Below are 20,616 nucleotides of genomic sequence, written 5' to 3' on the forward strand. Positions count from 1 at the left end.
AGCTTTACGGACAATTCCTTCGACCTCATGGCTTGGTTTTTGCTCTGACATGCACTGTCAACTGTGGGACCTTATAGACAGGTCTGTGCCTTTCCAAATCATGTCCAATCAATTGAATTTACCACAGGTGGACTCCAATGAAGTTGTAGAAACATCTCAAGGATGATCAATGGAAACAGGATGCACCTGAGCTCAATTTTGAGTCTCATAGCAAAGGGGCTGAATACTTATGTAAATAAGGTATCTGTTTTTAAATTGTAATACATTTGCAAAAATTTCTAAAAACCTGTTTTCGCTTTGTTATTATGGAGTATTGTGTGTAGATTGCTGAGGATATCATTTTTTTATCCATTTTAGAATAAGGCTGTAACGTAACAAAATGTGGAAAAGTCAAGGGGTCTGTATATGAAGTAAATGGAACATTTTAATCAGTGACTTGAAATCAAGTACTGCTATAGAAATTGTTATAGCAACTGCACCCACCTTCTTCATTAAGCAGATGGGAATTGACAAAAAGACATCTGTTGGTGGTGGGGTAGTTAGAATCCAGATTGTATATGTACTCAAACTCGTACTTTTGCTTTTTATGCTTGTAGACGAGGTACTTGTATGGTATGGACACGGTTGCATTAGATTTGGTTGTGGTCAAGCTCCCTTCAACTAGGAACCCATGCTCTCCAAGATCCCTGTAGAGACAATGCATTGGTTTATCGTCTGTTACACATCATATACATTGAACCCCCACCACGAGTCTGTTGTTTTCTATGTGAGATAGATGGGAACAATGTTGAACATTATAAGCAGGTTCCTATTGAATATATATATTCTACATATTTGGCTAAACTGTCTTGACGGCTGATACATGTATATAAAAACATACTTAGACATAGTGAGCTCAACGGAATTGGTATCCCAGTTCCCAATGTTCCCCCCAGCCCTGATGAAGATGCGGTCCTCGTCCGGGTTCAGCTTGAAATCCTTCGAGAGGACAGCGTGGAAATAGATTGTGAGTCTCTCACTTGCAGAGACCTGTTTTTTTCCTGAAGGGATCCTGAAATTGGACCAAACAAAATGAATCCGATGGGTATTGTGTTAGCTAAGTGGAGAGGTGCATGATCGATGCTGATAAAAATGATTTGAAATGTGCAGAGCTGTGGTCGAATGTGTAACAGTCCCGGCACAAGCACCTCCCCCAACGGAGACTGGGATTCAATCCCCCTCTCCACCCTTCCTCATACAGTGCCTTCAAAAAGTATTCACACCCCTTCACTTTTTCCATATTTGGTTGTTATAGCCCAAATTTAAAATTGATTAAATTGAGATTGTGTCACTGATCTACACACACACACACACACACACACACACACACACACACCCCATAATGTCAAAGTGGAATTTTGTTTGTAGAAATTAATAATAAATTAAAAACGCTGAAATGTCTTGAGTCAGTAAGTATTCAGCCCTTTTGTTATGGCAAGCCTAAATAAGTTCAGGAGTAAAAAATGTGCTTAACAAATCGCATAATAGGTTGCATGGACTCATGTTCAATAATAGTGGTGAACACGATTTGTGTACCCCACACTTACAAATAATTGTAAGGTCCCTCAATCGAGTAGTGAATTTCAAACACAGATTCAACCACAAAGACTAGGGAGGTTTTTCAATGCCTTGCAAAAAGGGCACCACTTGAATATGTCTTTGAGCATGGTGAAGTTATTAATTAGACTTTGGATGATGTATCAATACACTGTCACTACAAAGATACAGGCGTCCTTCCAAACTCAGTTGACGGAGATGAAAGAAACTGCTCAGGGATATCAACCATAAGGCAAGGGTGATTTTAAAACTGTTAGAGGTTGTTTAATGGTTGTGATATGAGAAAACTGATGATGGATCAATAACATTATAGTTACTCCACAATACTAACCTAAATGACAGAGTGAAAAGAAGGAAGCCTGTACAGAATACAAATATTCCAAAAGATGCATCCTGTTTGCAACAAGGCACTTAAGTAATACTGCAAAGAAATGTGGCAAAGAAAGGAACTTTGTGTCCTGAATACAAAGCGTTATGATGGGGGCAAATCCAAACCCAACACATCACTGAGTACCACTTCATATTTTCAAGCAGTGGTGGAAGCATCAGGTTATGTGTATGCTTGTCATCGGCAAATACTAGGTCGTTTTTGGGATAGAAAGAAACAGCGCATGCAAAATCCTAGAGGAAAATCTTTCAGAGACAAATTCACCTTTCAGCAAGACAATAACCTAAAACACAAGGCCAAATATACACCGGGAGTTGCTTACCAAGACGCCATTGAATGTTCCTAAGTGGCGTTATTACAGTTCACTTAAATAAGCTTGAAAATCTATGGCAAGACTTGAAAATGGCTGTCTAGCATGTAACGATCAACTTGACAGAGCTTGACGACTGAAATTCTCCTTAAGACTTTCCCAAAACGATTCAAAGCTGAAATCGCCAACAACGGTGCTTCTACAAAGTATTAACTTAGGGGTGTGAATACTTATGTAAATGAAATATTTCTGTATATACTTTTCAATAAATTTGCAAAAATGTCTAACAACATGTTTTTAATGTCATTATGGGTATTGTGTGTAGATGGGTGAGAAAATACATCTATTTAATCCATTTTGAATTCTGGCTGTAAGACAACAAAATGTGTAAAAAGTCAAGGAGTATGAATACTTACTTTGCTTCTGTACCTGTAGTTAGAGTGGATTTCCACTCTCAAAAACGTGTTTGGAAATAAGCACAACATTGTGTACACAGACAACAATGGATAGTAGCGCTGTGCGGGTTGACGGTGTTTTTGAAAGTGCTTTTGTGTTTATCAATGCAACAAAAGTGTGCCTTTTAGGGTCTTCATTGTTAAGTTCATGTTTTAAGTAGCCCTATATTTCTGTTATTACGGGGCTATCATTCAGTCAAGAGTGCGCCTGCGCAGGAAGTTAGTTCGTTGATGGACCTAGCCGTGAGTGTAATGGCTACCTTGTAGTGTGTTCATACAGTATAGTAAACTTTGTTAAACTGGAACCTTGTCATTGTGTCATTTCGAGTTAACATTGGTAGCAGAGGATGGCTAATAACTACAATGTGCCACCTCGCTTCGACGAGAAGAGGTCGTACGAAAGTTGGAAAAATGAACTTGGAATCTGGACGCGGGTTACTAATCTGGACGGGAAAAAGCAAGCACTTGCGGTGGTATTATCGCTCGAGGGAAGAGCGAGAGATACAGCACTGGAAATATCCGTTGAGGATTTGAACAATGATGATGGTATGGGAACTTTGATCAGAGCACTGGATTCTGTATTTCTTAAAGAAGAGAAAGACCGTGCCTACGAGGCATATTCAAACTTTGACAGTGTTTCGAGAGATATTTCGGTTGCAATGACGGACTACATCATTGATTTCGAACAAAGGTACAATAGGATGCGCAAGTACGACATGGTTCTCCCGGATGCAGTGTTAGCTTTCAAGTTGCTAGATACTGCCTGTCTAGATGGTAGGGAGAAACAGTTGGCTTTGACTGCTTGTACTGTACTGACTTTTGCATCAATGAAGTCGGCACTAAAAATAATTTTTGGTGAAAAGACGTCTGTCGCGCCTTTAACAGATGGAATGCAAGCGAGTGACGGAGCATATTACACTGAGCAGCAGAGAAAAGGCGCCAAAAAGTCACGTTCTCAAGACAACCTGAAGAGGGCGCCATTTCCCGGCACAAATCCACTGGACAAATATGGAAGGAGATCAAAATGTGCTGTTTGTCAAAGCACTTACCATTGGGTTAAAGACTGTCCTCATAAAAATGAACAAGTTAAACTAACAGAGGAAAATGTAAACACAGATATAGAGCAGTGTAACATTACACTGTTTTCAAATGAATCTGCTTCTGATACTGAGATTTTTATAGTTGAATCCTTAGGATCTGCTGTGATTGATACTGCATGTACACGCACAGTGTGTGGTGCAAAATGGCTTGATAGCTATGTTAGTGAACTAAATATGAAAGAAGTACAAAATATGATTGACACACCAAGCAACAGAGCTTTCAAATTTGGAGATGGGAGAATTGTCCATTCTACCAAGAGAGTTAAGATACCAGCAAAAATTGGTCAGACTAAGTGTCACATTGAAACAGAGGTGGTCCCTACAGATATCCCCTTACTATTAAGCAAAGCTTCCCTCAAGAAGGCAGGGGCTGTACTAGACATAAAAAATGACAAGGCAGTGATGTTTAAACAACCAGTGACTCTTGAACTTACTACCTCAGGCCACTATTGTGTAAACATTTTAGACAAAGACATCACACAGAGTCCATGCAAAAATGAGATTCGGACGGACACAGAGCACATGGAGATTCTGACAGTCACAGAGAACATGAACTCAAAAGAAAAACACAAAGTATTGTTAAAGCTTCACAAACAGTTTGGACATGCTACAGTTGACAGACTTCAGAAGTTACTCAGCAGTTCAGGGAATAATGATGATGAGAGTATTTCCATTCTACAGCAGATAGTTAACAATTGTGAGACATGTCAGAAATACAGTAAACCTAAGCCCAAACCAGCTGTTGGTTTGCCACTAGCTTCCAAGTACAATGAAACAGTGGCTGTAGATCTACATGAGTTAGCACCAAGTGTGTGGTACCTTCACATAATCGACCACTTCACACGCTTCAGCGCTGGAAGCATTGTGAATACAAAGAAACCCAGTGACATCGTCAAGCACTTCATGCATTCCTGGGTAAGTGTGCATGGCCCTCCCCAGAAATTGTACAGTGACAATGGAGGAGAATTCAATAATAATGAAATGAGAGAAATGGCAGAGAACTTCAACATGGAAGTAAAGACAACTGCTGCATACAGTCCATGGAGCAATGGACTTCTGGAGAGACATAATCAAACACTCACAGAGATCATGCTGAAAGTGAAGCAAGACAATGGATGTGACTGGAACACAGCCCTAGATTGGGCTTTGATGGCAAAAAACTCAATGCACAATGTTCATGGTTACAGTCCATACCAACTAGTGTTCGGGCAGAACCCTAATCTTCCCTCTGTACTGGTTGACAAGCCACCAGCACTAGAAGGGGCCAGTGTGAGTGCATGGGTGGGACAGCACCTGTCAGCACTACATGCAGCGAGAAAAGCGTTCACTGAAGCAGAGTGCTCAGAAAGAATTCGCAGGGCTCTGCGTAAACAGCTACGACCTACCGATGAGAAGTACGAAACTGGAAACAAAGTGTACTACAAACGAGTTGACTGTCAAGAGTGGAAGGGACCGGGAGTAGTCATTGGCCAAGATGGTGTGGTGATATTTGTGAGGCACGGAGGCATCATTGTCAGGGTGCATCACTCAAGATTGCGGAAAGTAAATGATCAACAAGATAGAGGGGCTGTTGCTGAGAATCATCCTAATGAAAAGGAGACAGTAACAGACACAAACCTACCAGATGTCATATCCAATGATATGGACACTGAAACTGACACAGGAAATGGAGCAGAGACCTTCAAACATGCCACAGATAATACTGTTGAGCGTTCAAATGAGGAAAACATTCAACAACAGCCACATGTGTTAAGACAACATGGATGTTCCAATCTGAAAACTGGACAAACTGTTAAATACATGGACAGAGAAAGTGGTATTCCACATACAGCAACCGTCATTGGACGAGCAGGAAAAGCCAAAGGAAAACACCAGAACTGGTACAACTTGCAGTACTCTGAACCTGTCACTTGTAGATAATCTCAGAATTGAACCAATGGAAAATCGAGAAAAACAGAATGACATTCAAAATGATGATGTACTTGAAACAAAGGACGTGTCATTTGACTCAGCTAAGCTAGATGAGCTCAGTAATTGGAGGAAAAATGGAGTGTTTGAGGAAGTTACAGACATTGGCCAAAAATGTGTCTCAACAAGGTGGGTGTGTACCCTTAAAGAGTCCTTAACTGGAATAGTGCCTAAAGCACGTCTAGTGGCTAGAGGTTTAGAGGAGCTGGCTGCTAAACAACTCCCAAAAGACTCACCGACATGCGCCTCAGAGTCACTCAGATTGCTGATGTCCGTGATCTGCCAGAAAAAATGGAAACTTAATTCCATAGACATCAAATCTGCATTTTTGCAGGGAACAGAGCTGTCAAGGGACATTCACATCCGACCTCCGCCTGAAGCTAAATGCGAAGGAACACTGTGGAAACTAAAGAAGTGTGTGTATGGACTGGCAGATGCATCACTCTACTGGTACAACAAAGTCAAGGCAACAATGCTGAATACAGGTGGAAAACTGTCACAAGTGGATCCTGCAGTCTTCTATTGGCTTGATCAAGACTGCAGTGTGACTGGAGTACTTGCCTGTCATGTTGATGACTTCATCTGGGGTGGCTCACAGACCTTTGCTACAACTGTGATTCCACACCTCAAATCTGTTTTCCAGGTCGGCCGTGAGGAGCATGATAGTTTTTGTTATGTTGGCATAGAGTTTATTACAGTTGATGGGACAATACTGATGCAACAGGAGAGCTATATCAAGAATCTTCAACCCATTCACATGGATTCTCCACTCACGGGGCTATCATTCAGTCAAGAGTGCGCCTGTGCAGGAAGTTAGTTCGTTGATGGACCTAGCCGTGAGTGTAATGGCTACCTTGTAGTGTGTTCATACAGTATAGTAAACTTTGTTAAACTGGAACCTTGTCATTGTGTCATTTCGAGTTAACATTCATGCTATCATTGTGTGACTTCTGTTATGAACAACACAATTTGCAAATACCTTTTTGGCGGTGGAACATCCTGACCCTTTGTTTCAGAGTCGTCGCTTTTGTTGTCTTTCTGTTTCTCTTTCTTGACGCCTGGGCTCTGTGGTGTAGGGGAGGAGGCGTCTCCTCCCCCACGGGAAGGCTGCTGCTGGACCTCCATGTTCTCCACCTGTGGGTCCACACTGGAGCCTCTGCTCTCCACCTGGCATGAGGAAAAACAGACAGTTTGAGGATCAGTCTGCTCTCCACCTGGCCAGAGGACAAACAGACAGTTTGAGGATCAGTCTGCTCTCCACCTGGCCAGAGGACAAACAGACAGTTTGAGGATCAGTCTGCTCTCCACCTGGCCAGAGGGGGAAACAGACAGTTTGAGGATCAGTCTGCTCTCCACCTGGCCAGAGGAGAAACAGACAGTTTGAGAATCAGTCTGCTCTCCACCTGGCCAGAGAAACAGATACTGCGAGAACATCTCTTCAAAGAGCACCTCGGTTGACCTCCCTTGCGCCCTACACCAAAAAACAGAACACCTTACTACTCTACTCATCTTTCTCTTGTGAATACTGGAACTTATATTTTCTTACTAGCACGGATTTTGCTGATAGCTGCTTTTATGAGGAAGGTTTCACTTGAAATGTCTCTGATATGTGCTTGTTATACCAATCTTAATTAAATGTGCTAATTGTAAGTCAAATGTAAAAATGTAAATTCTGTGTTTGAGGGGATGAGTTTCAGCAGGGTAAAGCACAGAATATAATCGCTCAAGACTAAAATTAAAGGTGATATGTAGGTCAGTGGTTCTGCGCAGTCTGACTACAATGTAGTTGATCTCAAACATACACCAAGTCAGAGAAGGTAACAAGCTCCCCCCACACCCTTAGACAAAACAAACTACACCAGCCATAATAACCTAGTCTAAGCAGTTTTTTATTTGATTTAGTTAATTAGCACACATGGTGGCAAATGTTGCCATAATACAGGTTTATAATATGGGCTATATTAAGTTAGGGTTACCTTATGGAAATAAATACTAGCCCGTATCATAGCAACACAAATATATTTGATTGAAAAAGAAAACCTGGGCCTCCTGAGTGGCACAGCGGTCTAAGGCACTGCATCGCAGACCCGGGTTCCTATTCCGGGCTGTGCCACAACCAGCCTGGAGTCCCATAGGACGGCGCACAATTGGCCCAGTGTACAAAGCATTAGGAATACCTTATATTGTGCACCCCTTTTGCCCTTAGAACAGCCTCAATTTGTCAGGGCATGGACTCAAGGTGTTAAAATGTCCAGCAGCGTTGCAGTTCTTGACACAGTCAAAACCGATGCGCCTGGCACCTACTACTATACCCCGTTCAAAGGCACTTCAATATTTTGTCTTGCCCATTCTCCCTCTGAACGGCACACATACACACTCCATGTCTCAATTGTCTCAAGGCTTGAAGTGGATTTAACAAGAAGTCAATAAGGGATCATAGCTTTCATCTGGATTCACCTAGTCAGTCTAATGGAAAGAGCATGTTTTGTACACTCAGTGTATTTTGTAATGTCAAGCAGCTACATTACCTCTGATTTCTTCTGAGAGCCAAACACCATCTCATTACCAGCGGTGGTGTGCTTCAGGTCCTGGTTCTGCTGATCATCTGTCCCTTTCTGTTTGTCTTGTCTGGTCTGGTTCTGCTTAGCATTCTGGTTCACGTTTGCATTCTGGTCCAGGTTCGTCTGCTTTGAATTGGCCACGTCTTTCTTGTTCTTAGTGGTCTTCACGTCAGCAGCCTTTGGAGCTTTCTGGTCAGTGGTCTTCACGTCAGCAGCCTTTGGAGCTTTCTGGTCAGTGGTCTTCGCCGATACCACTGAGGCTGACTGAAGAGGGGGGGTGGTGGTGGTGGTGGATTTGCCAGCCGAGTCGGTGAGAGAGGCAGGAGTGTCATTCGGAGCCGACATGGAGGTCTGTTTTGTAGGTGACTGAGATAGGTCTTTCTCTTCACTGCTCTGTTGATCTTTCCCTGCGGCAGGCTGGCTCTCTGCGCTGGCCTCAGGCTGTGACGAGGTAGTGCTTGGAGGATGTTGATTGTCAGATGTGTTCCCAGATGGACTGATTGTACTGGGTGCTGCTGATGATGCTGATGCACTGGCTGGTTTCTCCACTAAGGCAGACGTGTCATGAAGTGAGTTGGGTGTCTCGTCCATGGCGCTGGCATCGCTGTCAGAGGACTCTGCAACTTCCTGTTTCCTGTTATTCCCAAGGCTGTCCATAAGGGATATATCTAACAGGTCAGAGGTCAGCTGGTCAGAGATCAATGACGCAGGGCCGCCGTCCTTCTTCTTCTTGGTCCTCTTCCTCTTTTTTCTCTGATTGAGCCAAATGTTGAAAAAAAGAGAACAAACCTTAGTATATCCACTCTTCCCTCAATCAACATTACTTACATTTTGTGTTTTATTAGGATGCCTATTAGCTGTTGCAGGAGCAGCAGCTACTCTTCCTGGGGGCCTACAAGCTAGGTGATCAGTTTCTATATCTGGACTGTATCATTGACACAGTTTAGTGACTGATAAAGCAATATCTTCAGATAAAAATATTTTCAAACACAGCATAATTTTTTTTTTTTTTTTTTTTTTTTTTTTTAAATCGGAAATTAGAATGAGGAAGTTCTCAAAAACATGTTGGTTTTAATATCCACCTTTTTCTTAGGGTTGCTGTTGGGGTCTTCATTGGGCCGCTTCGGAGAAGTGTTAGTTTCCTGGTTATTCAGGGTTGACACATCACTCTCCATTTCTGTCTTCTCATTCACACTCTCCAGTGATGGCTCTAACGGTTTAGGTGAAAAACAAAAAAAATCATCAGTTGCATTAGTGCTTGTGAATTACATTGTCAACTTGATCAGAATTCCCTCAGTTGTCTGGTGTAGGCCAATGTTCACTCATTTTTTTCGGCAGGTCTAGTGAACGCAAACTTGGACATTGTGAAAATTCTGTGCAACTTCCGGTGAGCATTTAGGCTTTACTGCTTTAAGTTACAGTTAACAGTGGTCAAGTAGGCTACTGTGACTATTTGATCATAATGTAGTCCAACCAGAGTGGCCTACCATCAAAAACAATGGAGAAAATGCATCCCATAACATTTTAACATGGAAATAGCTGTTCTATCATTCAGACTACAGTAGCAACCAATGTGTCGTGTTCAATGTAGGCCTACATTCCATGAGACTGAAAAAAACATGCAGGGCTTGACATTAACCTGTTTATCCACTTGTCCTTCAGACAAGGAGCTGACTGAAAATGTTGTGGCGTTTGATGCAAGAAACCACTTTACAAAATAAAACTCATTATTCCCATACCATTTATTACAGAGAATCAGACAAAATATGCTACGCTCTGCTTACTTACCTTATTCAAGACCGTTTCAAAATACAACACTGCCCCTTTAAGACATAAAAAAAATGCTCTTTACCTGACTTGATTTTCAAAGATGGCTTGAAAGGCACACATTTTGTGCTCTTGTAGGAAGCAACCACTCCCCATTGTTGACTAGAAATGAGCTATAACTGGGCTAATAACTTACTAACTAGCAAAGAATATGAAGAAATGTGCACAGGTGGCTACATGCAGCTCTCACTTTGATTTCAAAACAAGCATATCTACTCACGATAGGTCATGTTGTCCAGTTCTAGGTGAATTGCACAGATCCATATATGTCAATGACTATTTGCATTTAGGCATACTACAGCGCTGATTGGTTATGACGCACCGGTCTGTGTAGAGTAAGGGCCTGAGTTCTGCATGTCAATGCAATCGAATCCTTCTCCAATGCACACTGCCTAAAAGAAAATCTCTCGCACTAAGTCTTGCATAGTTCATTTTGTTTCGGTATGTTACATTGAAGGTGTCTAATATTGTGTTGATTTGAGCACAAGTCCCACAGCAGAACGAAACGTTGATAGTGTTAACTAAAGAGGAAAACTCTAGAAAGTTGAGTGAAGTTCAATCCCTCTTACTGGCGCTGCGCACAGCTTTGAAGGAACATTGGTGTAGGCTATTGGGGCTCCCGAGTGACGCAGCGGTCTAAGGCACTGCATCTCAGTGCTAGAGGCGTCACTACAGACACCCTGGTTTGAATCCAGGCTGTATCACAACTGGACGTGACAGTCCCTGGTTCGAATCCAGGCTGTATCACATCCGGCCGTGATTAGGAGTCAGTCCCATAGGGCGGCGCACAATTGGCCCAGCGTCGTCCGGGTTTGGCCGTCATTGTAAATAAAAATGTTATTTTATTTATTTAACCTTTATTTAACTAAGCAAGTCAGTTAACAACAGGCTGACTACACCGCTCGTTGCAAAATACATTTACATTTGAGTCATTTAGCAGATGCTCTTATCCAGAGCGACTTACAGTAGTGAATGCATACATTTCATGCATTTTTTTATTTATTTAATTATTTATTTATTGTACTGGCCCCCCGTGGGAATCGAACCCACAACCCTGGCGTTGCACACACCATGCTGGCGCTGCAAACACCATGCTCTACCAACTGAGCCACAGGGAAGCTATTTAGAAATCTATATTATTTAATTATTGTACCCACACTGCTCGCGCGCACTAACAAGCATCTGCGCTGACTACACCGCTCATGTCGCAAAATGAATTTACAAACGTATATTATTCAATTATTGCGCCCACACTGCTCGTGCGCATCTGCGTTGCCAAGGGCTAAAATAGAAGTCAGTTCTATTTCTGACGCAGATCGCGCTGCAAGTCCTGCCTCTCCCATCTCCTCATTGGTTATAACCACGCGGGTGACTGAAAGACGAACGAGGTCAGTAATGCACCGAATTTATGAAAGTTGCCAATCGCAATATAAAGTCAAGAGAAGAAAAAGCCTGGAAGGAGGAGTGATGACTAGAAAAGATTCGGTTGACAATTTTATGTGTGGATTAATTGGCGGAGTAGAGGACCTTGTGCATTTCAGGTAAAATAACAACCCAATGTTTATATCCCAGGACAAATTAGCTAGCAAGTGCAAGCTAGCTAGCTAAATTGTCATAAATGTTTAATACTTTCCGACCTGTCCCCAAATTAATATAATTGGTTCAGAGTTTGTTTTGACATTTTAACCTGCGTGTCATGATCGCGTTTGGTGTGGGGGGACAAAAATCAATTTATGCACGATGGCAGCCGGTTTGGGTTCCGTGTTAAGAACAAATTCTTATTTACAATGACGGCCTACCCCGGCCAAACCCGCATGACGTTGAGCCAACTGTGCGCTGCCCTATGGGACTCCCAATCACGGCCGGATGTGATACAACCTGGATTCAAACCGGGGACTGTAGTGACACCTCTTGCACTGAGATGCAGTGCTTTAGACCACTGCGCCACTTGGGATACCTTAACTGACTTGCCTAATTAAATAAAGGTTCAATTTAATATATATATATAAGTCGGAAGTTTACATATACTAAGGTTGGAGTCATTAAAACTCCTTTTTCAACCACTCCACAAATGTCTTGTTAACAAACTATAGTTTTGGCAAGTCGGTTAGGACATCTACTTTATGCATGACACAAGTAATTTTTCCAACAATTGTTTACAGACAGATTATTTCACTGTGTCTCAATTAAAGTGGGTCAGAAGTTTACATACACTAAGTTGACTGTGCCTTTAAACAGCTTGGAAAATTACAAATTAGGACGTCATGGCTTTAGAAGCTTCTGATAGGCTAATTGACATCATTTGAGTCAATTGGTGGTGTACCTGTGGATGTATTTCAAGGCCTACCTTCAAACTCAGTGCCTCTTTGCTTGACATCATGGGAAAATCAAAAGAAATCAGCCAAGACCTCAGAAAATAAATTGTAGACCTCCACAAGTCTGGTTCATCCTTGGGAGAAATTTCCAAACACTTGAAAGTACCACGTTCATCTGTACAAACAATAGTATGCAAGTATAAACACCATGGGAGCACACAGCCGTCATACCGCTCAGGAAGGAGACGCGTTTCCTAGAGATGAACGTACTTTGGTGGGAAAAGTGCAAATCAATCCCAGACCAACAGCAAAGGACCTTGTGAAGATGCTGGAGGAAACAGGTACAAAAGTATCTATATCCACAGTAAAACGAGTCCTATATTGACATAACCTGAAAGGCCGATCAGCAAGGAAGAAGCCACTGCTCAAAAACCGCCATAGAAAACCCAGACTTCGGTTTGCAACTGCACATGGGGACAAATGTTGTACTTTTTGGAGAAATGCCCTCTGGTCTGATGAAACAAAAATAGAACTGCTTGGCCTTAATGACCATCGTTATGTTTGGAGGAAAAAGGGGGAGGCTTGCAAAGCCGAAGAACACCATCCCAACCATGAAGCACGGGGGTGGCAGCATCATGTTGTGGGGGTGCTTTGCTGCAAGAGGAACTGGTGCTCTTCACAAAATAGATGGCATCATGGCGATGGAAAATTATGTGTATATATTGAAGCAACATCTCAAGTTAAAACTTTGTCGCAAATGGGTCTTCCAAATGGACAATGACCCTAAGCATAGTTCCAAAGTTGTGGCAAATGGCTTAAGGACAACAAAGTCAAGGTATTGGAGTGGCCATCACAAAGCCCTGAACTCAATTCCATAGAAAATTTGTGGGCAGAACTGAAAAAGTGTGTGCTAGCAAGGAGGCCTACAAACCTGACTCAGTTACACCAGCTCTGTCAGGAGGAGTGGGCCAAAATTCACTTAACTTATTGTGGGTAGCTTGTGGAAGGCTACCAAAAACGTTTGACCCAAGTTAAACAATGTAAAGGCAATGCTACCAAATACTAATTGAGTGTATGTAAACTTCTGACCCACTGGGAATGTAATAAAATAAATAAAAGCTGAAATAAATCATAATCTCTACTATTATTCTGACATTTCACATTATTAAAATAAAGTGGTGATTCTAACTGACCTAAGACAGGGAATTTTTACTAGGATTAATTGGCAGGAATTGTGAAAAACTGAGTTTAATGTATTTGGCTAAGGTGTATGTAAACGTCTGACTTCAACTGTGTGTGTGTGTGTATATATCCCCCTCTTTCTTTATTCACCATTACAGTTGTAAAATAAATCATATTTTGATGGAGGTGTCATTATTTGCATACTGTTAATGAGGGCCTGTGGGAATGTAGGGATTCATGAGGAAAGCATCCCTCTCTCGTGTGGCTTGCAATGTGAAGTTAGCAATAAATGTGCCTTCATAAAGATACAGTTAGTAGTTATTTTACTCACGTACAGACAAGTTTGATTACATGACAGGAGGGTCTGAGTCAGATTTTTTTTATTTTTATGATGACTGTATACAGGCAATTCCACAGTAACTGAGTGACAATGAGACATATTTCACTTTAAAAATTTTGTCAAAAAAAAAAATGATTGCAAAGTAAAACAACCCATACAACTCTATGCACAAGGACTACTTTTAACAATTTCCACAGACATTTTTACAAAAACCCATTTACTTTCTTCAAGTAAAAAAGTAAGAAAATGTATTTATATAACATAACATTACATTACAGGGCAGTACTGACCAGGCTCCTTGGTGAGTGGTTGTGCAGCTAGCTGATGGCCACACTGGCTGCAGAATCTAGCAGTTTTCTCAAACGAAACACGGCCACAACCTGTGCACTTCATCTTGAAGTTTCAATGGCGTCTGTATTTCAGAGGGAACACTGTTTGCATCTCTATGACACAGAGCTCGGGACCAAATATCTCACTTAAACGTTCTTGAATTTCAATGTAATGTGAGAAACAACTAGCCAGCTAAAGGTATAGCCACTTCCTTAAACTAAAGCCAGTCAAATAAATTCTAGGATCTGTTTTGTGGCAGACTATATTAACTGCCCCAAACCAAATCCATACAGTAAGTTATCTTCAGTCCAGGCTATAGCTACTGTTAACGTTATGGCTCTACCCCAAACATATTTTTTCATGTAGTTAAGTTAGTTAGCTAGCTAATGCAATCTGCATGATTTTACTAGAAATTGCTTTTTCTTCCTAAATATTTTTATCCAAGTAATTATAATATATAACATTGCAGACCAAGTAGGAAATTGCTAAATATTTCCCAACAACCTAGCTAGCTCCTGATTACCTTGGGAAAAGTTGTCAGTACAGTACAGTGTTGGTGTTCCTGAATGCGCAAACTCTGCCCACCCAGCGATGAATACATGATCCAATCCCAAACGAACCCTCGCGATAGCCACTTCCTCTTTCGTTTCTAGAGAACTACACAACAGCCTAGTGCAGGGGTGTCAAACTCATTTTAGCTCAGGGGCCACATGGAGGAAAATCTATTCCCAAGTGGGCCGGACCGGTAAAATCATGGTATATATAACTTAAAAACAACAACTTCAGATTGTTTTCTTTGTTTTAATACGATCAACATAAAGCTGGAGCCTGAGGACAGTGTGTCCACAATAGTACAAGCACAACATCACTATTAATCATAAAACACCTCAAGTTTATTTGAAAATTCTAAAGAAAAAGAACACACAAACACACAATGCCTCAGTGATTCACAGAAGTATATCACAGATCACAGAACTATATCAGGGTGTCTCATGCAGCACTTTAAGTGGGGTTGCATAGTTTAGTTGACTCCTGATACCTGGCATCTTTTAGCTTTCACCAGCGCATCAATATCAGGCGTCACATCCTGAGTGGCAGCCAACTTCAGGATGTGATTCAAGTGCTTGTGCGTGAGCCTTGAGCACAGCTTTGTTTTATTTATGCTCATTACAGAGAAAACTTGCTCACAAAGATATGTGGTTCCAAACATGCACAACAGTTTTGCAGCGAGGGCTGTCAAGTTGGGGTAACCTGGCAAGAGATTCTGATAAAATGTGTCCAAGCCAGCTGCGGCAAATTTGCCCTTCATATCCGAGTCACACTGCAAGTCTATTATTTCAAGCTGACGGGCAGATCAGAGGGATTCACGGTGAATGGCGAGCAAAAAATGTTGAAGTCTTTCTCCAGTTCACCAAAAATCTGAAAGCGTTGCTCAAACTCCCGTAACAGTCCCGTTATTTTATCTTTGAACCGCTTCATGTCTGCCACATGTTGGGTCGCGCACACATTTTTCAGACAGGAGAAGTGAGCTGCATCACCACCGGCGAGTTGCGTCTCCCACAATGACAGCTTCAACTTGAAAGAACGTATGCTGTCATAATACTGCGTGACGACTTTGTTGCGCCCTTGCAGCTGTTTATTCAAGTTATTCAGGTGCTCTGTAACATCCACCATAAATGCAAGGTCCTGCATCCATTCTGCGGAATTAAATTCTAACACTGGTTTGCCCTTTTCTTCCATGAACTGTTCAATTTCTTCTCGTAAATCAAAGAAACGCCTAAGCACAGCACCTTGGCTTAACCATCTTACCTCAGTGTGGTATGGCAGGCCATAGATGTGGTCTTTCTCTCTGAGAAGGCTGTCAAACTGACGGTGATTCAGGCTTCTGGATCGGATGAAATTAACAGTTTGGATGACCACCTTCATGACGTTATCCATCTTTAATGACTTGCAACACAAAGCCTCCTGGTGCAAAATACAGTGAAAAGTCCAAAAATCACGTCCTCCATTTGCAGATTGCACTTTCTCTCTGAACTTTGTCACAACGCCTGCTTTTTTCCCGATCATTGCGGGCGCACCATCTGTAGCCAGGCTGACAGCGCGGGACCAGTCCACTCCGACCCTGTCCAGCGCGCCGACGAGTGCGGTGAAAATATCAGCTGCTGTCGTTGTATCTGTCATCGGCACCAACTCCATGAACTCCTCGGTGACGGTCAATGTGTCATCAACTCCGCGGATGAAAATGGCCAGTTGTGCAACATCTGTAATGTCCGTGCTTTCATCAATTGCAACTGAAAACCCAATAAATGACTTTACTTTTTGCTTCAACTGGCTGTCCAAATCCACTGAAAGATCGGAAATCCTGTCTGCAACTGTGTTTCTTGTCAGGCTGATATTTGCAAAAGCCTGGCGCTTTTCAGGGCACACAATCTCCGCTGCCTTCATCATGCATGTTTTTACAAATTCACCCTCACTAAATGGTTTTGAAGCCACTGCGATTTCATTAGCAATGAGATAGCTAGCTTTCACTGCAGCGTCACTGATGTCTCGGCTGTGAGTAAACACAGACTGCTGTTTCTTCAGACCCGCCAGACCCGCGTCCACTTTTCTCTTTTTTGACAGAGACATATTGGGGCAATGAGGGTGCCAAAGCAAATAATGTTAAAAGTAGAAGTCGTAATAAATATCGCGGGCAAAACAAAGTAGCTCATCCGGACTGGCTGCACTTGCTTGACCTACTTGCACTGCTCCGGTATAAACAGTTTGCTTGCTTAACACAATTGCTATTGCGCCATCCAGTGGATGCAATTCAAACAGCTATTTATTTTGAAAAATTGCAGCTCATTTTTATACTTTACAAAATCATCTCGCGGGCCGGATTAAACCCCTTTGCGGGCCTGATCCGGCCCGCGGGCCGGACGTTTGACACCCCTGGCCTAGTGCCTGGATAATTAACTAGACAACTTTATTACAATTGACGAATGCAAAAGCTCCTCGGAAATGACAATGAAATGCACTGACATTATCAATAACAAGCTTTCTAGCTAGCCTGGAACGTCTCTGTTCAGCTATTGCTACAATCCACTCGACAAAGAGTGGAATGTTAGCTGAAACGACTGGTACCCAGATAGCGGCTAACTAGCTAAAAAGCCCGGCCACAGATGAATATTAATATATAGCTAGCTATCTCCCATATAAACGATTGCAAATGAATGCCATGACAACGTACAGCAGTTTGTTCTGTATTGCTATCTGACATGTAGATAATTATGACATGACACCAACCCTGCACTGCCTCGATTCAAGCAGTTGCCATCTAACTAGTTTGTTAAATAGCCCACACAGTTGTTAGCTGCTACTACTAGCTACGTAGTACACTGTGACCTAGCAAGCTAGTCATATTGAGTTGCCCGGCATAGCCGTCCACACCATCTGACCTAAGTGCTAGTCTCTTCGCTCCGGGAATGTGGACAGGTCTCCCGGAGCGAAAAGGCTACCTCAGCGCTAAAGTTAGCTAACGGTAGGTAATTGAAAATAGCTTTGCTACTGTATACATTTACCTGTGTTAATCACACGAGGGTCTGTTGTTTTACCATTCCACAAAATGGGTGAAGTAGAATTGCACTTTCGTTTTGTGAGAAATGGGCGTCAACAAGCTAATCCGTGTACACTGTCCAACTATTGTATTCAGTGAGTTCCCAGTTTATAACATGCATTGCAAGCGGTGGGGGTTTTCCGAATGACATGGCATGTTCTTGCCCTTAAACTGTCCCACTGTAAAGGTCATATAATGTTTTGCCAATCTTCTTTCCCCCAAGTAAATTAATAAAGGTTCATTGATTAATCAAGAACTGATAGCAGCTGCTCAGTGTTTGGGCCCGTGCACATTAAAGCAAACTTTTCTGGTTATTTGGCAGCAACTTGCATGCCAAGTTAAATGTGCAATACTTTAACCACCTTTGAACAGATGCTTTTTTGTCTGCAATTATTTAATCATAGGATTTGGCAGGGATAACTGAACCATTGCAAATGTTTTGACTGAAGCAACATCATTTCCCCCTAATGCTCAATTGAGTCAACATGAATGAGATTCAAGGTAATATGATATCTGACTTAATTGCATGAACATTATAATAACAATGTATTTTTGAGGCACAAGTCCTCCTCTACTGTAATGGTGAGGGTGAACACTGAGCAGCATCCACTTATGACAGCGGATCCCACAGATCAGGTTTCTAGCCCAGGGATTTCCCCATACACCCAAAGTGGATGGGGGTACTCTGTGTACAGCTCCCCCAGACGTTTTCTCTACAATCACTGTGACTCAGCTGTCTCTACACCACCCTAGTGGGCTACTACTATTGCTGTACCTCCAGCCAAGTGGCCAGAGCAGGCTCTAAAGTGAGAACGTTGCACAATGCTGGCATCATATTACAGTAAGTCTAGAATACAGCTTGGCTGCTCGTCAACTGAGGGTTGGCAATGATGGGAAGTGAAGAGGAGTATTTGCAACGAATAGACATTGATTTATTAATACACCTATTACTAGTATGGAAATCTGAAGGGTGACGGAACATTGCATCTTAATTGTGGGCAATTCTATGGTAACAGAGTAATGCTGAGACTCATATTTTTTCACTTTAAAATGTTTGTCAAGCAGAAACCAATGATTGAAATGAAGTTAAACAAACCGTACAATTGCATGCACAAGGACTACTTTTAACAATTTCTACTGAATATTTTACAAAAACACATTTACTTTAAGAACAGTGGAGATGCAAAGTTTGGTAACATAATTGCTGTTTGTGCTGTCATTCTTTTACTGTCATTCGAGTACCAGAATGAGGGGGGATGAGGGAGAACTGACCTAGCTTTGTGTTCCCCTCATAACCACTTGATGAGTTATCGAAAGAAGAGCTTCTTTGCCCTGACATTCAGCTGGATAGCCGAGCAGTGGAGAAGATGGCATCCAATCTGCTCGTCTTGAATGCAGGCTTGGTGGTCCAGCTAGATGCCATCCTGTAGTGTCACGAGGACACAGGTAAGCATGTGTTATTGACTGGGGTTCGAACTAAATCCTAGGCATTCATCTTCAGTGCCGGTATTTATAAAGAACGTCAGAGTGTTAGTGCTGGTCTAGGATCAGTTTTATCTTGGATCATAATGAGTAAGACTATATGGATTCTAGATCAGCACTCCTCTGAGGCGCTTTATGAATAAAGGTCCTGGTCTTAGGCAAGGTCATCACGAGAGCGTAGTTCACCAAACCACCTCTATTACTCATGTATGCAAGGGAAAACGGGCACAATCAACAGGGCACAATATTCAGAACGTGACAGACAGAAGTGTCTTGTACCCAATTGAAAATATCATCTGTCCTTGCTTCAGCATAAGGTCATGAGTCATAATGTTGAGTCAAGTCCATTCCAAACCATTGCATTTTATATATTTTTTCAGAATGTGAGACTGGCAACTTTCTGTGAGTTGGAATAGTAGACTACACAAGGCTCAATTACAAAATTAGTTTGTGCATCAGCAGTTCTACTCTTATGTCAGTCACAGATAATCGATTAGCCCATGTCAGCTAACATTCTTTACATTGCTAAGTTTGTTTAGCGGCCAGCTATCTAAACTTGTTATCATGGTCCAATTATCTACTAGGGGGCCCCCATTGATTTGTTAGTCAGTCTCACTCTAAAAAAACTGCTAACATTTCTCTACACCTGTGTAGAATTGATGGAATTGCAGGAAATTAGCTGTAAAACAGGCGTGCCGGCCTGGAAGGACTACCAGCTCAACACTGAGATGGGCTTCAAGGTGAAAATCTCTCTGTCTCACCAGGGGACAGCACTACTGGGATATCAGCCCTCCAGAGGACAACAATAGCCACTGGGCTGTAAGCATCGTCACTTGTACCAGCTCTGAGGACCGTTACAGGATCCTGGGTGGGGGAAGAGGAGGAGGAGGAGGGACAGGTGAAAGATGGGGCAGGAGAAGCGATTGGAAAGGCTTTTGCAGCAGCGTTCGCCAAGAGGAAGTAGGTGGACTGTAAGAGGCAGGAGGTAAATTCGAGGCCCTCAGAAGGAAGAGATGGAACAGCAGGAAGTGGGGAATGGTCTCTATGGATGCAAGAAGGAAGAGAGCAAGGTGGTGCAAGAAAAGAGAGTTGAAAAAGATAAGAGTAGGTCCAGAAAAGAGAGACAGAGAAAGAAAAGAGGTATCAAAAAGTAAAGAGGGAGGTAGA

General features: G+C 42.2%; 2 protein-coding genes and 1 long non-coding RNA gene across 6 annotated transcripts in view; 2 read left to right on the top strand and 1 right to left on the bottom strand.

The window, feature by feature from the left end:
* LOC115206969 (E3 ubiquitin-protein ligase rnf213-alpha) overlaps positions 1 to 18,337 on the bottom strand; it is an 80,487-nt gene extending 62,150 nt beyond the window's left edge. For 2 of the 4 annotated variants that reach the window (XM_029774063.1, XM_029774062.1), the window contains exons 1-7: positions 17,933 to 18,335; positions 14,333 to 14,454; positions 9,461 to 9,588; positions 8,346 to 9,131; positions 6,797 to 6,984; positions 881 to 1,051; positions 484 to 686 (exon numbers count right to left, since the gene is read on the bottom strand). In XM_029774063.1, coding sequence (XP_029629923.1) covers positions 484 to 686; positions 881 to 1,051; positions 6,797 to 6,984; positions 8,346 to 9,131; positions 9,461 to 9,588; positions 14,333 to 14,435 — 1,579 coding nt within the window. In that variant the 5' untranslated portion in view covers positions 14,436 to 14,454; positions 17,933 to 18,335. Of the gene's footprint in view, positions 1 to 483; positions 687 to 880; positions 1,052 to 6,796; positions 6,985 to 8,345; positions 9,132 to 9,460; positions 9,589 to 14,332; positions 14,455 to 17,932 lie in introns of all 4 variants that reach the window. The other 2 variants (XM_029774065.1, XM_029774064.1) reach the window with 2 other exon arrangements.
* Positions 2,897 to 6,715, top strand: LOC115207015 (uncharacterized). The gene is made up of 2 exons (XM_029774066.1): positions 2,897 to 4,613; positions 5,244 to 6,715. Exons 1-2 carry the CDS (start codon positions 3,097 to 3,099, stop codon positions 5,767 to 5,769), a joined length of 2,043 nt encoding a protein of 680 aa, XP_029629926.1. The 5' UTR covers positions 2,897 to 3,096; the 3' UTR covers positions 5,770 to 6,715.
* A 688-nt stretch (positions 18,338 to 19,025) lies between the features above and the next one.
* Positions 19,026 to 20,581, top strand: LOC115207071 (uncharacterized). The gene is made up of 2 exons (XR_003880904.1): positions 19,026 to 19,413; positions 20,214 to 20,581. It is a non-coding gene; the product is annotated as an uncharacterized LOC115207071 (long non-coding RNA).
* Positions 20,582 to 20,616: the final 35 nt, after the last annotated feature.

The sequence above is a fragment of the Salmo trutta genome, chromosome 1, assembly GCF_901001165.1.
Source record: "Salmo trutta chromosome 1, fSalTru1.1, whole genome shotgun sequence".
Lineage (NCBI taxonomy): Eukaryota > Metazoa > Chordata > Actinopteri > Salmoniformes > Salmonidae > Salmo > Salmo trutta.

Excerpts from the sequence above, each read along its gene's own strand:
- LOC115207015 (XM_029774066.1), top strand. The coding sequence starts at position 3,097 with ATGGCTAATAACTACAATGTGCCACCTCGCTTCGACGAGAAGAGGTCG. Across the intron at positions 4,614-5,243 it reads GGTTTGCCACTAGCTTCCAA|GTACGAAACTGGAAACAAAG; the intron begins GTACAATGAAAC and ends TACCGATGAGAA.